We start from the raw sequence: 16,295 nt of genomic DNA, 5'->3' as shown, positions 1-16,295 counted from the left end.
ACACAGCTAGAACAAAGGCATGAAACCTCAATAAATAAGAAAGTTTAACGGGAAACTTGACCCAGCTAACTATAAATAGAAAATCTGTAATAGATCCATCCCTACTTCTCTTCACCCCCATCTTGGCTAGGTTATCCGCAAAACAATTAGATGATCTCCGGAGATGGCGGATGGACCAAAAAGTAGGAATATATATTCTAGCGATCCTTTTAACAATCTCGTCAGCCACTCCGGAAGCTGAAGTAGGGTTCTTGATTCTCTGACGTATTTTTAGTTTGAAAGGGCAGGTGGCTAGTGTATCATAGGAGCTGTGTAACTTGTCCCCCCCCCCCGCCCCCCTTTTTTTTTTCTGTTGCATTTATCTGTTTCTTGTATGCAAGATCAAATTTGGATTTTATGAATTTTGAAAAATCTAAAGCTACAAATTTTCATTTTAGGCCAGCCCCTCTGCCTGTCCCCTTCCTTCCCCCTTGTATGCTCAGCCCTGAAAACTATAAAAACAAAGTTTGAAGCTGCAAAAAGAACTGCTAAAACGCACAAACACATTTACGTAAATACAAAATAGTAAAAGACGATAAACATTCACAACATTTTTTTGGATGTAATATTGGCGCTGGATTTTAAATTGAGGACGTAATATTTTTGGATTGGAAAATTTTTATTTAAGAAAAATATAAAGTTTTATTTTGATTGATATCTTCATATTCTTTATTTAGACAAAATAATGTTATAGTTTTTTTTTAAAAAAAATAATTTTTATCATGAACTCTTGGTGCAAATCTATGCCAATAAATAAAAGTTGTCTCCCAAAGTAGTTGAATTTTGAATTAAGAAGGCTTGATTTGGAGTGTATTGGCTGTTAAGTAATTTTCTTTTTTAGGATATTGAATTAACTAAAAATTGTTTATTAGGTGATTGTTACACAAATTTTTTTTTTATGTTGCGTTGGTATTGTGCTTTTATTCGGTTTATACTTTTTTTTTACAATTTATTATTGTAATTTAATTTTGCATTGTACATAAATTCATGATAGTTTATTGAATTTAGAAAAAAAAAATAAAAAAAAGTGATGGTTTTAAAAGGTATTAGAGGATATGTTGGTGTGGATAAAGCATAAAATAAAGGGCTTATTATTATTAGGAAGAAAGATTACAGTATAGCAATAAGTGACATAAGTTTGAAGGGGTTCTCATTTCAGAGTATACTCTGAATTTCTACATACTATCATAACTAAGCATAAACGTATATATTTTTGAAAGCCTACTCATTCTGTTTAATTGTAAGGTTTGCTTTCACAGTTGGCCTAGAGCTGGTTGGATCAATTTCAGCTTCTGCAGCGTACCCAATGTTGTCGTCCTGGAAACTGCTATGTTCAGTAGATTTCCTAACAAGTTTTTCGATGGAACCTTTCTTTGCTCCGGAAATGATTGCAGTATAGACCTGCAGTTAGATCATAGATTAATTTATTATATATGCTAACAAGTATATAATACAAGTGTGGATTAAATATTACCTTGTTCCGCTCATCCATTGCATTTCTCCAGGCAATAATCCACCTAAGGTTATCTTCGATTTTGTAGGTAACATATCCAGAGGCACACCTATCTGAACCTTCACTTGCTGCTTGTTGCGTAAAACTAGAAGTTGTGACAACTTTATCTTCGATCCTCTCAAATTCCTCAGACCCCAGAAATGGTTCAGTCGAATCCAGTTCTAGCGTTTTCTTACTTTCGTTATTAATTATGCATTCAATGAATTCTGGAAAGCCATTGGTTGAGATTTCTATTGTTTTTGTTTCTGGATAGGCAAATACCACCATTTTGTTTCTTTTGGGTACCAAATTTGCATGAAGTTGGGATGGTTTGGAGACCAAGGCACCGGCAACCATGATTGTAGGTTTGTATGTTTTGGTGATTACCAAATTTGTACGAAGCTGCTGGTACCCAGTGGCAAATCTAGAGGGGGGATGGCACCGCTGTGGGACGGCCACAACAGCCGCACATTGTGTTGCTAGCAGGGTTGAATTGGCAGTCATGGTGATGGTGTACGTACGTAGCTAAGCTTTGTGTGTTTCGGTTTGTTTTGTGTTGTGTCGTTGTTCTGATATTGCAATACGCACCTCCATTATATACTAGTTTACACCCCTAAACAAGACAAATAAGTTGAAATAATATTTTAAAATATCATAAATAATTTATTTCTATTTTAAAATTCAATTCAAATTATTAACATTATTAATTTTTTTAAATTTATGGATATAAAATTTTTAAATAATAAAAAAATTCACTTCATAGCCATACAATTAAAAAATAATTTTATAATAAATTTGAATTTAATAACTTTTTTTACAGATTAACAATTGAATTTAAAATTTAAAATTTTAAAAATAAAAAAAATAATTTTTTTTGGAATAAAGGTAGAAAAACTCAATTTTAAATTTAGAAAGAACGCGAATCAAAGTAACTCTTAATTGAATACATGAAACCACTAGACTTGATTATTAGAAAAATTAAAAAAATAAAAAAGGGAAGAAAACCATATATAGTTTAGTACTAAAGCATTCTTAATATTTTCCATAAAAAATGGTTTTTTTTATGTAAAATCATTTATTTTATTTTTTAAAATTATTACTTCGAGTAGAAATTATCTATATATGGAAATACATAATAAAAATTTTTATTTTTAAAAAACTAAAGCAAATAGACTTAAAAAAAGAATTGAAGGCCACTAGAAAACATTTGCCACGTTAATATAGTAATTTATCTTAATTATAAAAATTAAAAATGTGGAACTTATTAGTTAGTTGCATCAAGCATCCTTAAATTATGACTCATTTTAAATTAGTCTTTAAATTATCAATATTATATTAATTGGATACTTCCATTATTGAAACCGTTAATTTAACTATTAAATGACACGGAAAATCTTATGTGTCATATAATTTAATATAAAATTTTTAAAGAAAAGCAAAAATTTTCCATATAACTTTTAATATTTAAAACTAAAAATAAAGTAGAGCAAAAAGAGAGAAAGAGTGAATGATACTCTTTGTAAAAACTTGGAAAACCTCAAAATCAAAATTTTTATATTTAATATAGTAAGATTTGTTGTCTTTTACAACATCCAACTTTACACTATTTATTTTTAAAATTTTTTTATTTTAAATTATGTTGACTAAGATTAACGTTCATTAAATTAATTAATTTAATAACGGAGCATGGGTAATTTAAATATATAATTAAAATATTTTAAAGTTTGGGGAGAAATTAAAATAGGTTGGTGCAATTAATTTTGGCCACATTCACTCGGACTATGAGAATTGACAATTTAGAGCTTTATTAAAAGCAGTACTTAAACTTTGGTCTCCTTATCATTTTTGTCCAACCATTTACTCTATTACAAAAATTTTGAGCCAATCAAATTAAAACACACCATTTAATCATAAATAAAAAATACAAAAATAATTTTATTTAATTAAATAAATTTAAAAGACAAAAATCTTAAATCAATTAAAACTCCCCCATGTCTTTTTTTTTTTATGAAACTATTTGATATTAATTTAGGGTTAAAAAAATACATGGTACATGATGCAAGAGAAAGGAAGAAAATATTTGATAAGGGGGGAAATTAAATACTTAAAAGTGGGGACCAAGTTTCATTTAAACCATTTTGTGCCAATTGTCAATCTTTCTACACATTTCTTATTCTTTGGGTTTTTTTTTTCTTTCTCAAGTAGTCATGTGTTCAGTTTTGGAGTTGAATACGTTACTTTTACTCTAAGATGAGAGAGAATAGAAGATACAGATATGAAAATATCTGGTGTAGAACTTACATATTACTTTTATGTTTTTCCTTTTTCTTGAAAATAAATAAATAAATGTGGATAATCTCTTAAATTTTAAATTAAACTATTAAAGATGATTTTATTCTAAAATTTTGTTTAGAAGTAAAAATAACATATTTCTGTAAGGATTTATATGATACATTGTTGATACACAGAATGTATACCTATAATGTATAGTTCTATTCACTATTAGTGAACTAAATAATAATACATTGTTGATACACAAAAAAAGATTGCAAGGTGAAGAGCTATATGATAGTCAAAGGTCATATGTAAAGAGATGGGAGTCACTTGATTTTGGTGGGAACGCTCTTGTTTACTTCTCTCAATGGGGCCTTAGCTCATATATGTAAGTTGTCTTAATCCTAAGATTATGATTGAGGTTTAGATGAATTGGTATATCGTGTAGGTAAGGCAACATTATGGCATCTAACTCCTTGAATTGAACTAAGATATCTATGTCTAAGGCTCACTAGGGATATTTTATCGAGCAAAATATTGTGCTCATGCACAAGAGAATGTAAGGAGGTATTCCAATATGCGAAGAGAATCTGGGAGGCGAGATAAAGCAGGACAAAAGGCAAGAAAAGCAGCTTGATAGGCGCAGTTGTAGTTGAGGACAAAGGGCAACGAGAGTCACGAGGAGAAAAGGAAGAGAAAAGAATAATACATACAACATTGAGAAAGATAAAACCTTAACAAGCCCCGTCTTCAAGTGTTGATAACGACAAAAGAATCACTAGTGCTGTGGTGTGTCACCCCCCATAATTGTGGAATGTAACCATCTACAACAAATTATATCTATGTTCCCATCTAACAATATCTGAAAAGAAAGTTTGAGGTCACCCAAAAGGTGGGGCAGTTTTTCTTGCTTCTTCTTACTTTACCACTACAGCCATTTGTGGTATATCTTTAGAATTTTGTTCGACATTATCAATATTCTAAATAAAATATTCGATTAAATTGCTATTGCATGAATACTAATTTTTTAAAATAAATAAACAAAAATTATTATTAAATATAAAATTAAAAATGATATTTTCATTATAAAAAAATATGGATTAGAAAAAAAAATTACAATCTATTTATACATATTATATTAGTTTTTCTTGAATCAATGTATAGGAAAATAGCATAGCTTTCCTAAAAAAGTTAAATTAGGTAGAAACTTTTCAATTTTTTTTAATTTAGCCTTTGAAATTTTTTTTAATCCATGTTAGTTTTGAAAAATGTCGATTTTGATACTTTAATATTACGCTACATCATCAATTAAAAAGTTATAATTTTTTATAAAAAAGTTTTAGGTGATGACATGACATAATATTAGAGTGTGACATCATCATATGAACCAAAAACGAGAAAAGTTGCCAAGTTTAAGGATTAATGTGGACAAAAAAAAAGTTCAGGGACTAAATATTACCTTATCCCAATTTGTTTATACATTTTTAATCTAAGGTTAATCTCAAATTCCTAATTGATTATTAGAAATTTTATCACACGCATATGCCTATGGAAATCACGTATTTAGAAGACAAAAAAATGTTTAAAAATAACATACAATAAATAATGAAACGTAGGATTTGAAACAAATTAAGTAATAACACATGAAATATGTACGACATTAAAATGAAAAATTATATTAAATTGTGAGTAAAACGAATTTTTAAAACATAAATCCATTAAATTAAAAATACTAAATATACCGTTGATAGGGGTAATAAATTGTGCATATTAAAATAAAAATGTATAAAATTATTAAAATGAAACTTTGGTTATGTGGTAAGTTTAAAGTTTACAAATTTAATTGGCGGGGATTCAAATCCCACAAGATGCATATTTTTCATTGGTTTTTGTTAAAAATAAAATACTAAAGTACCCTCAAATAATATAACTTAGTTTAATTATATAAGGACATTTTCATAATTTTCTAATCAAATTGGTGCAAGTTGACTCGTGACACCAATTCAATCAAATACTTAAATAATAGTATAAATAATAACATTAAAACATTTTACACCTAAATCCACTCAAACCTATAACCTTCAAAAAATTTCAATAAAATTATACCAACTGAATTAAGATTCGATCAATAAAAAAAGTTTAATATTAGTTTGAATGTCAAAATTATATAGCATTGGGGAATGTTTTGTTAAATTCTTTTAACTATACTTATTACAAAGTTCTTGATGGGGTTGGTTTTACAAGTTAATCGAATACCAACTTAAATGAAAAAAAAGATGAAATGCCTTCAATTTACAAACTAAATTATATTATTTTTAGATTGTTTTTGTTATTTTATATTTTTTATATAAAAAGATAGGAAAAAAAACACATATAAAAGGATTCAAATTCATACATTTTAAATTTCACATTTGTACTTTATCATTCAACTAAAACTTTATTATATATATATCAATATTTTTATAAATATATTTTTTATATAATTTTATTTTTCATCCACATCGTGAACGTGTCATAATCTAATTATAATTGATAACTTTGTAGAGGATAAAGTTTTTATTGCTTAGATAATCCATCAATTCTTCTTTCTTTTTTTTTTCTCATTGTTTGTTAGAAGGAAAAAAAAAACCCTCTTTATTGTTAGATCTATGTAACCTCCCCAACTCGGTCTAGACGTTAGGTCTGAATTCGAAAGATTATATTGGCCACTGAAATGGCCTAGCAACATTATCGGAGTTTAAAAACAGTTTGTTTAAAACATTTCCTTCAATTTTTGAAGAAAAAATTTGCTTGTTTTCAAAATGTACAATTTAATTTCAAAACAGATCGATTTTAACGATTGTTTTGCAAAAGTTGAATTCCAGTTATATATTTCAAACCTCTTCTACATAGTCATGTAGTGGAAAAATGATTTTTATCATAGTTTTAAGGAAAACCAAATTTCATGCATAATTAATTCAAAATCCATATTTCAATATCCTAAAATCAAATTAAATGTCATGCATGCCAAATAAACCCAAAACTAAAGTCCCATGCACAGTTCAAATAAATCAATACAGTTTCAGATAACATAAATTATAATGTAAAACTGAAATATTTTTAAATAAATAAAATAAAAACTATCCGAGCCGAGCCGACTAGATGCCGTGTTCGCTTCCTAACCTGGTGGGTTATCTATAAATATGGAAATTAAAGGGGGTGAACTTAAGAAGCTCAGTGTGAGTCAAATCACAAGAAAACCGGTGTAATAAAGCATGTGAACTGACAGTTCTTTAGAACAATCACATTCATATAGCAAGTCATAGTAACAGTTTTATAGATCAACACATCATTATAATATTTTGGAATTCACAATTTTGTATGCACATGTTTATGAATGAAAATGCAATTTCAATATAGAAAAAGAAAAATCTTTCCTAATTTTGCTACACACCTCACTAGGAGTTCCCCTGAACTCATCCATCCGTACACACAGGGTTATGGATAAACCACCACTAATTTGTAGATAAACTACCACTTTGTTGTAAAATTTGTGGATAAACCACCAGTATTTTTTTAGATAAAATATTTGCAGATAAACTGCCACTGGGTTATGGACAAGCCACCACTGGTTTGCATATTATTAACCTATCACTCTTCCTCCATACATATCGTCCCACCCCATGCAATGCAATATGACATGCTTCGTAACAAAATAATGCAAAACAGTAGACATGCTTAACATGTATTCAGTTTAACATTAGCAGTGGACATGCTTAACATGTATTCAGTTTAACATTAGCAGTGGACATACTTAACATGTATTCAATTCAACACTGGCAATGACATGCATAACATGTACTCAATAGGGCAGTAACAATATTAACACTAACAATTTATCAATATCACATTGATAGTAGGCAGATAATATTCACTTCTCATACAATATAACAATAGCACTTAAGTCATTAAATCACAGATTCTAGAATAAGCACAATATCATGGGCTTAATTGAATAAATAAAAACTCTAAGAACAATTTAGGGAAAATATAAGGACTAAACTGCACATTGCATAAATTTCTAAGTAAAACTGTAAAACAGGGGTCACACGGTGTGTGGCTAGGCTGTATAACAAACTATGGCCGTGTGAAAAATGCTAAATTTACCCTACAGGAAAAACACAGCTGTGTGGCAGGCCGTGTGGTCCACATGTCCGTGTGGGAGACTGTGTTGTTCTAAACTTCACATGATTTTCCATCGATTCCCTTGGTAAATAACACCTTTCACCAAGGGTTTGATTGACATTTCTCATGATCAAGTTTGGTCTGATCATCTAAATTTCGTCCTTTGAATAAAAAATTCTCATGAATTAAAGATTGGTATCAAGATTTGACAAGATTAACAAAATATTTGGGCAACAACCATAAAAAGATTGGTTAATCAAATGAAAGATTTACATGGAATAATGATGTTATGAAATTACAAGTTCTATTTAAAGAAATGAAAGGACTTATAGATCTTTGATGAAAATAAAGATGCTATTGAAGTCAATTTTAGTAAGCGATAGAAAAATGATTGAATATGGATGATTTGATTCGGGAAAGAAAATTAATCAATAGCAATAAGATAAAAATATGGTTTAAAGAAGAGGAAAAAGAAGAAAAAGCAAAGAAATAGGAAGGAGAAGGAGGATTTCTATTAGGAGTTGAAAATGATCAATATGTTAATTCCAATTAGGAAAAAATTGGTTAAATACCTAGGGGCGACATAAGCAATTTCCCTAAATTTTTTAAAATTAAAAAGAAATGGGAAGGGGATGAATGGGTCTTGAACTCGAGCCACTAGGGGGAATACTAACATTTAACCATTAAGCCTTGCAGTAATTTCTTGCTTAATTTGGACACTGACCTGTATATATATTTTGGGGTGTGATAACTGAGTTGCTGAAAATAAAAAAAAATATGAGAGGGATGAGGCTCAAACCTAAGCTTTCTAGGGAGGGAAGCAAATACTTGACCATTAAAGCCTTTTTCTTATTTAATCATTTCAATTAACCCTCTATATTTTGGGGTGTGACAATCTAAAAATATAACATCTAAATCGTTTCAAACTTAAAAGGAAAGTAAAAGGAAGCAAATCATGATCATTATAAGATGATAATAACATTATAGTTTTCATCTTTCTACTACAATAATATTTGAAATTTAGTCTTTATATTTTAATTTGACATAATTTAGTAATCTACTTTTATAATGACATTCGTTTCCAAATAGTGAAATGGCTTGTTATTGCATCGACCTTTTAAAAGGTGAGGTTCCATTAAACCTTATTAACCATACACATATTGTATTAATTCCAAAAGTAAAGAATCCTTGCAATATGATGAATTTCTATCCCATAGGCCTTTGCAACGTAATTTATAAGATTGCTTCAAAGGCTTTAGTGAATCGATTTCAAGAAGTTCTTCGGTTTTGCATTGATGAGGCACAAAGCACATTTATGCTGGGGTATCTCATTTCTGATAACATTGTGGTCGCTTATGAGATTTTTTGTTCCATGAAAAATAGAAGATTGGGAAAAGAAGGGTCGTTTGCTCTCAAGTTGGATCTGAGCAAGGCATACGACTGTGTTGAGTGGCAGTTTATTAAGGTGATGTTATTGAAAATGGATTTCTTGTTCAATTGAGTGGAACGAATTATATGGTTCATCACGTTAGTTACTTACTCAGTTGTGGTTAATGTGAGGATGGGGGATAAATTTACGCCATCTTAGGGTTTTAGGCATTGAGATCCTTTGAGCTCATACCTTTTCTTAATTTGTGAAGAGGGCCTTTTGGCTTTGCTTAGATTGGCAAAAAGTGGTGGTGCAATAAGGGGAACAAGGGTGGTGAGAGGTGTTCCATGGGTTACTCATTTATTGTTTGTGGACAACAGCCTCATTTTTTGGGATGCCACGAAAATGGGAGAATTAAATGTCTTGAAGGTGTTTCAATCATACGCCAAGTGTTCAGGTTAGCTGGTCAATTTTGAAAAATCCAGTGTTTTCTTTAGTTCAAATGTTGACATGAAGAATAGGTTGGATGTGGAGAGAATTCTAGGGGTTCATCATGCTGACAACTTAGAGAAATACTTAGGTTTACCATGTATGGTAGGTTGGAACAAGAAGCGGGCCTTTGCTAACCTAAGGGATAAAATTCGAAGTCGAATATCTTTTTGGAGTACGAGGCTGTTATTAATAGGTAGAAGAGAGGTATTCATAAAATCCATTCTCCAAGCAATCCCAACATTTCGCAATGATGTGTTTCCTCTTGCCACAAACTTTCTATAAAGAAATTAAAGGTGCCCTAGCTCAGTTTTGGTGGCAAAAGGTGGCTAACAAGAGAGGCATCTATTGATGTAGTTAGTTGTTTTTTAGCAAACTAAAGGATGATGGAGGGTTGGGGTCTAAGGATCTTACAAAGTTTAATGTAGCCCTACTAGCAAAGTAGAGGTAGAGAATCTTAATGCATCCTACGTTGTTGATGGCGCGTATCCTAAGGGCCAAATACTTTCCCAATACAAGGTTTCTTATTGCTTAGTTGGGCTCCAATCCATCACTCGTTTGGAAGAGCATCTGGAGTGCTAGGAAATTAGTTGAGATAGGGCTTAAATGGAATGTGGGGACAGGCGATAGAATTAAGATTTAGGAGGATTGTTGAGTGCCAAGGTCTTTGCCTAGAAGAGGTCAAACCCCCAGATCGGGTAACATTGATAGGGTGTCTAAGCTTATTTTTTTGAATGGAATAGGTTGGAACCATGATTTGATTGACTTGCTTTTTGTAGATGATAATGCAATCCTTATCCAGGGTATTCCTTTACCGTCTGTTCGTCATGAGGATTGTCTCATTTGGGGTGATGAACGCTTGGATATATACTCTGTTCATAGCGGATATCATTTATTACTCTAGCCACTGACTCTCTTATCATTTGGGCATGAAATTTTCAAGTAAATTTGGGCAACTAGATGTCCCTCAAAAATCAAAATAGTTTTGTGGAAATTTGTTCATGGTTTTGTAGCCACTAGATCATGCCTATACAATAGAAGTGTTGCAAATAATCCAATCTATTCGAGATGTAATGTTGATCACGAGACAGTGAACCATGTGCTAAGATTTTATGCTAGTGCGAGAAATGTGTGGGTAATGTTGGGTTACCCATTGCATGTGGCTAGTGCTCAAATGGATTTCCATGAGTGGCTTTCATGGATACTAAAGATGTATCATACAACAAAACATAATGAAATTTGTGGTACAATGTGGGCTATATAGTTTGCTCGGAATCATATGGTGCACAAGGGAACACTAGAGTGTAGGTGAGATTGTCAGCTCTATCCGCAACTATTATGTGGAGTTGGTCTTTGTAATCCTTACGGACAGTGGTGTAGCCTTCAATTTCAAGCTCGGTAGTCTCCACCACCTACAGGGTTGGTTAAAATAAACGTGATGCTGGGTTTAGATTAAATCAAAAGAAGGCTGCAGTAGGGGTTGTGATTTGAGATGAAAATGGGGAGATTATGGGGGCTTGTTGCAAAATCACTTACCCTATTCTTTTAGTCTTTGCAGTAGAAGCAGTTGCGGTGATACACGAACTTCGATTTGCTAAATATTTAGGTTTTCTATCAATAATAGTCGAGGGAGATTTAAGATCTTTTATCAGGAATATTAACAACCATGAACAAGATTTCTCAGATATAAGTGCCCTTACTTGGTCTGCAAAGGAGATAGCAAAGGAGTTTCATGCATGTGACGCCTTACACTTCATTGGCTAATTTGGTAACAAAACAGCACATGCAATGGCGCAAGAGGGTTCAAATCGAGATGAGGATGGCTTCTGGGTTGAAGAAGCTCCAGTGTTGGTAGAAGCGGCTGCTGCAGAAGACTGTCGCCTTCATGACCCACCATAGAACTGTTGATTCTCTTCGAAGGATAGTGGGGATTTGCTATTTTAAGACCCCATTTCTGGTTTTGGTTACTCTCTACTCAGTATTGTTAATGATAGGGGGCTGTGCGCGGACCAAGATCGAGTTGCCAAGTCACGAAAAACTCCTTCGAGGCTCTAAACTAACAGATCTGAAACGAAACATAAATTAAAAGATTAGAACTTTGAATTTCCAGATCTGAAATAAAAATCCCCAAATAAGCAAAGAATCAAATTGAGAATAGGAATAAATGTTAATAAAGGTTCTTGGGGAATCAAGAACATGTAATTGAACCCAAAAGAATACTCCAATCTGTCGAATCTGAAAAGAAAGACAAACAGCAAGTTAAATTTCCCCAAAATTCCAGCAATTAAAACAACCCAAATCTGAACAGAAGAAACAGGCAAGAACAAGGAATTTAGGGATTTTGAACGAATTTTTGCTGCCAAGAACAAAAGGGGTGATCCGATCTTTAGTAAAGAAGAGGGAGATCAGATTTGGAATGCTTTGGAACGCCTGAAACGCAACAAGTACAGCAAACAAAGTGATTAAATAAAATCGACACAAGCAGGTTTTAAAAGAAAAAATTGACAGCAAGAAATTAAAAAATAATTCCTAAGAAGCCTTGAAATCCCGAAAGATCTCACAACTCCCTTTAAACGACTCTAATCTCCCCTCCAAAGAATATCAATGGCAAGAAGAAGGCTGAAGATGGCTCCCACAATCAAAAGATTGTTAAAACAACTTCTAAAGAAAACTCAAGAGAGAATTCTTGGAGAAAAACTCAAGGAGAATTCTGCACTTAAACAAATCTGAAATTTTTAATATAATTGAGAAAGTGTCTAACAAGGTGGCCGGCCAAGCCTTTATATAGGCCTTTCAAATGTTTTCCTAATCTGATTAGAAAACTAAAACTAAAAAACTCCTAATTATTTTAATTTTAAATGGAAATTTGGCCAATGCCTCTTAATTGGGCCTCTTGGACTGTATATTTACATAAAAATTTAAACTAAGTATTTAAAAAAATAAAATTTTACAAATTGGGCTGTAATACCCAATTTTAGCCCGGGCTCACAAAAAAAAACCCAAAGTAACATCATTTGGCCCGACCAGAATTGTCCATTACTTGAAAAGGTTGAAGGTCCATCTACAAGTTTATGGAAACATAATCTTCAGGGATATGCAATCTTAGATATGATATGCAATATTAGATATGATATATAATCTTAGATATGATATGCAATCTTAGAAGATATGATTTTGTAATCTTAGAGATTTAATTTGTAGATACCCTTTAATCTCAGCCGTTGATGTAATTGATCTGTATCATTGGATTTGGGGAGGCTCAGCTATAAATAGAGGCCTCTCCCTTTATTGTAAAAGAAAAAGGAGGAATAAAAGAAGAGAACGATTGGCTGTTTTTTAAAGGTGGCTTACTATTTTTTTTCTTTCGATTATTTTTACTTATTTACGATTTTAAAAAAAGGGAGAAGGTGATACCACTGCGAATTTTATTTATTTATTTTATTTAACCCCTCCGCCTTTTAATGTTTTTGTAATTAAGTTTTTTTTATTTTTTTAATTTACCATTTTATTTATTTTTATTTCAATTTGGTCTAATTTGAACGGCGTTGTTTAGAGAAGAAGGGAAAATTGCCCTTCCAGCCCCTCTATGTAATTCGAGCGTTCAATTAAGTCCTCCAGACTTTATTTATTTGCGAATTTACCCCGGATCTTTACTGGCGATCCAATTTAGTCCATTTTCATAATTTCTTTAAAAATCAATATTTTTGATAATGCAATTGTATTCTTTTAATTTTTATTTTATAATTCTCATATGCAATTATTATTATTTTTTATATGTATATTTAAGCATGTATTTATGTTTTTTATACTAAAATTTTCGCATACTTATATTTTATATACAGATGTTTAATTTATTTAATTAATTTTAATATTATATTAATTGTTTAAAACTTATGTATTTTTTATGTGTACAGGTATATTTTTATTCGCTTATTAATTTATGTTTGCATATTTTTATTATTATCTTGCCTATTTATTTGATATTTTGCACGTCATTATTTTGTTTATTTATTTTTTTATTCATATTATTTCTATGAAATTGTTGTATTTATTATTGATATTTGTTTAAGGGGCATTCATTCACATATTCAACATAACATTACCCTATCTCTTATTTAATTTTAAAATAAAACGCTTCAAAATAGAGGTAATACTCGTATTTAGGATTTCTCAAGGAAATTGAGCCATAACGTATTGGGTTCCGATTTTTTTGACAATCTAACAATCGAGGATTTCTCTTTAATCAAAAAATAAGAACTCATTATTGGGAATTCAACACGTTGTGTCCTAACGTATTGGATGTGACGCATTGATTTCTCAAAATGAATATTTTTTAAAAAAGTAATAAAGGAAATATTCTGAGTTTGGGATTTTAGAGGAATTGTGTCCTAACGTATTGGGTCGCGATTTCTTAAATCTTGAATAAATGAATATTCTTTTACATTTTTTATTGCACTAGCATTTTGCCCTAATTCATTTTTGGGGAAAATTAGAATGTCGTGCCCTAACGTATTGGGTGTGGTATTTTATTTCTCTGAAATGATAAGGGTTTTAATGCGTAACGTTTTAAGTTTTTGCTAAGGATTACGATTTTCAAATTTTTGACATTAAAACATTAATTAATTAACTAGGTACCAATTTTTGGGCGTAATGAGGGTGCTAATCCTTCCTCATACGTAACCGACTCCCGGACCCGTTTTTCTAAAATTTGTAGACCAAAGTCATTTTTAGGTGACCCAATTACACCTTAATAAAAGATTGGTGGCGACTCCACTGGGGAACTTAAGGGAGTCGAGCCACAAAGTTGATTAATTCTTGTCTTATTGTCGAGAAAATATTTTTTATAAAAAAACTCATGACATCTTTCATTATCTTCTTGTTTAAATATTATTTGCATTATACATTCCATGAGCTAAACAATTTTACCCTTTTAAGTGGGAGTGAGAAACTATTCCTTCGTGAGGTTTTCACCTCCGTGTAGGGTAGTGGATTGCTTCCGGGATACATCCGTACCTATATATTCGTGAGATTTTTATCTCCGTGCAGCCATAGGGAAATGTATTCCCCTGAACTGAACTCGGTCCATATGAGCCTATAATGGGTGAAGATCGAGGAATCTGCTGGTTCGGGTACCTTTGCCCTAGAAGCCGAACTTCATATAGTGAACTTTAGGAATCCACCTTAGGTAGAACTATACTAAACCCTAGTAGATATCCTAGTAGGTGTTTTACTCTTTCTTGATTATATTCTATGTTTATATTCGATACTAACTTTTAGTGTTTTATTTTAATTGCATGACATGACATTTCATTTCATCATAAAAAAAGGAGGTGTTGATTCACGTTCAGTTGCTAAATAGAGAGCTTGCCATAAGGAAATGGGTTTCTTGATAAAGTGGATGACAATATGGTTGTCCGAATATGGTCCAAGAACACGTGATAAGGGAAGGATGATAATTTAATGGAAGACTACACGACTATGGCTCCGTTGCCCAAGGATTCAAGATGACAAAGATTATTTGAGAGCTGCTGAACCTTCTTAAAGAGAAGCCAACGAGCATCACGAAGATGAGTGAGCAACAACTTACGACCTGGATCGAGCAAAAAAGGAGATAGAAGAGACATTTTTTAAAGAGTTCGTGAGATTTATCTTAATGCTCGAATGAAGAAGAGGATCGAATATCTCCACCTATGAGGGCAATGCCATATAAATATCCATTTTATGTAAAGAGATTTGTTTTCTAGTAAAGTTTTCTAAATGAAATTGAATCAGAATCAACGTCTCTTTATGCATTCATTTCATGCATTCGCATTACATGATATCATAGCATTAAAATTCTTCAAAAATTCTAATTAATTTAAATCATTGCCCAGTTAATCTGGAAACCAACCAGCCTACTAAACACCGCTATGGTACTCGATCAAAAACTAAGGATATGGATCAAAGGTTGGAAAGACTAGAACAATCCCAAAAGGAAATATAGGAGCAGCTTCAAAAGCAAATGAATGAGCAGCAAAAAATGATAGACAAAATGATGGAATCTCAAAGGAGTATGATGGCTCAGTTAACTCAATGGTTCAACAAAGGAACTGATAAAGGAAAAGGCTCTGTGCTCAATATTGAAGAAGGAGACAATGAGGGACCTGTTTATTCCCCAGAACTTACTTCTCAACAAGCGGAAGTATATCCGCGCAAATCCTCCATTACCATCAACCCTCAAGGCGGTGCTGTAACACCAATGAACTTTCAAGCTAGATCAGGCTCTAACCCTGGAGACAACCTTACTAATCCCGCTATCCCTGACTTCGATGAGACAGTTGAGAAAATGAATGGTGAATTGTCGAAACAGCTCGAAGAAAAGTACAAATGGCTGGAGGAAAAACTTAGAGGGATGGAAAGTACTGAGGGCTACCATTGAATTGACGCTAAAGAATTGAGCTTGGTTCCGGATTTAGTACTCCCTTATAA

At 31.8% G+C, this 16,295-nt stretch overlaps 2 protein-coding genes across 2 annotated transcripts; one reads left to right on the top strand and one right to left on the bottom strand.

Moving 5' to 3' along the window:
• Positions 1-1,107: 1,107 nt before the first annotated feature.
• LOC121217933 (uncharacterized) lies at positions 1,108-2,114 on the bottom strand. Its single transcript, XM_041094623.1, has 2 exons — positions 1,514-2,114; positions 1,108-1,440 (listed from the first exon to the last, which is right to left on the bottom strand). Exons 1-2 carry the CDS (start codon positions 2,033-2,035, stop codon positions 1,261-1,263), a joined length of 702 nt encoding a protein of 233 aa, XP_040950557.1. The 5' UTR covers positions 2,036-2,114; the 3' UTR covers positions 1,108-1,260.
• A 6,948-nt stretch (positions 2,115-9,062) lies between these two features.
• Positions 9,063-11,726, top strand: LOC107902553 (uncharacterized). The gene is made up of 5 exons (XM_016828711.1): positions 9,063-9,093; positions 9,187-9,434; positions 9,612-9,795; positions 10,571-10,675; positions 11,608-11,726. Exons 1-5 carry the CDS (start codon positions 9,063-9,065, stop codon positions 11,724-11,726), a joined length of 687 nt encoding a protein of 228 aa, XP_016684200.1.
• Positions 11,727-16,295: the final 4,569 nt, after the last annotated feature.

Source organism: Gossypium hirsutum, chromosome D05 (genome assembly GCF_007990345.1).
Source record: "Gossypium hirsutum isolate 1008001.06 chromosome D05, Gossypium_hirsutum_v2.1, whole genome shotgun sequence".
Classification (NCBI taxonomy): Eukaryota; Viridiplantae; Streptophyta; class Magnoliopsida; order Malvales; family Malvaceae; genus Gossypium; species Gossypium hirsutum.
Note: the sequence above shows the minus strand (reverse complement) of the source record. Positions and strands in the feature narration are given on the sequence as shown.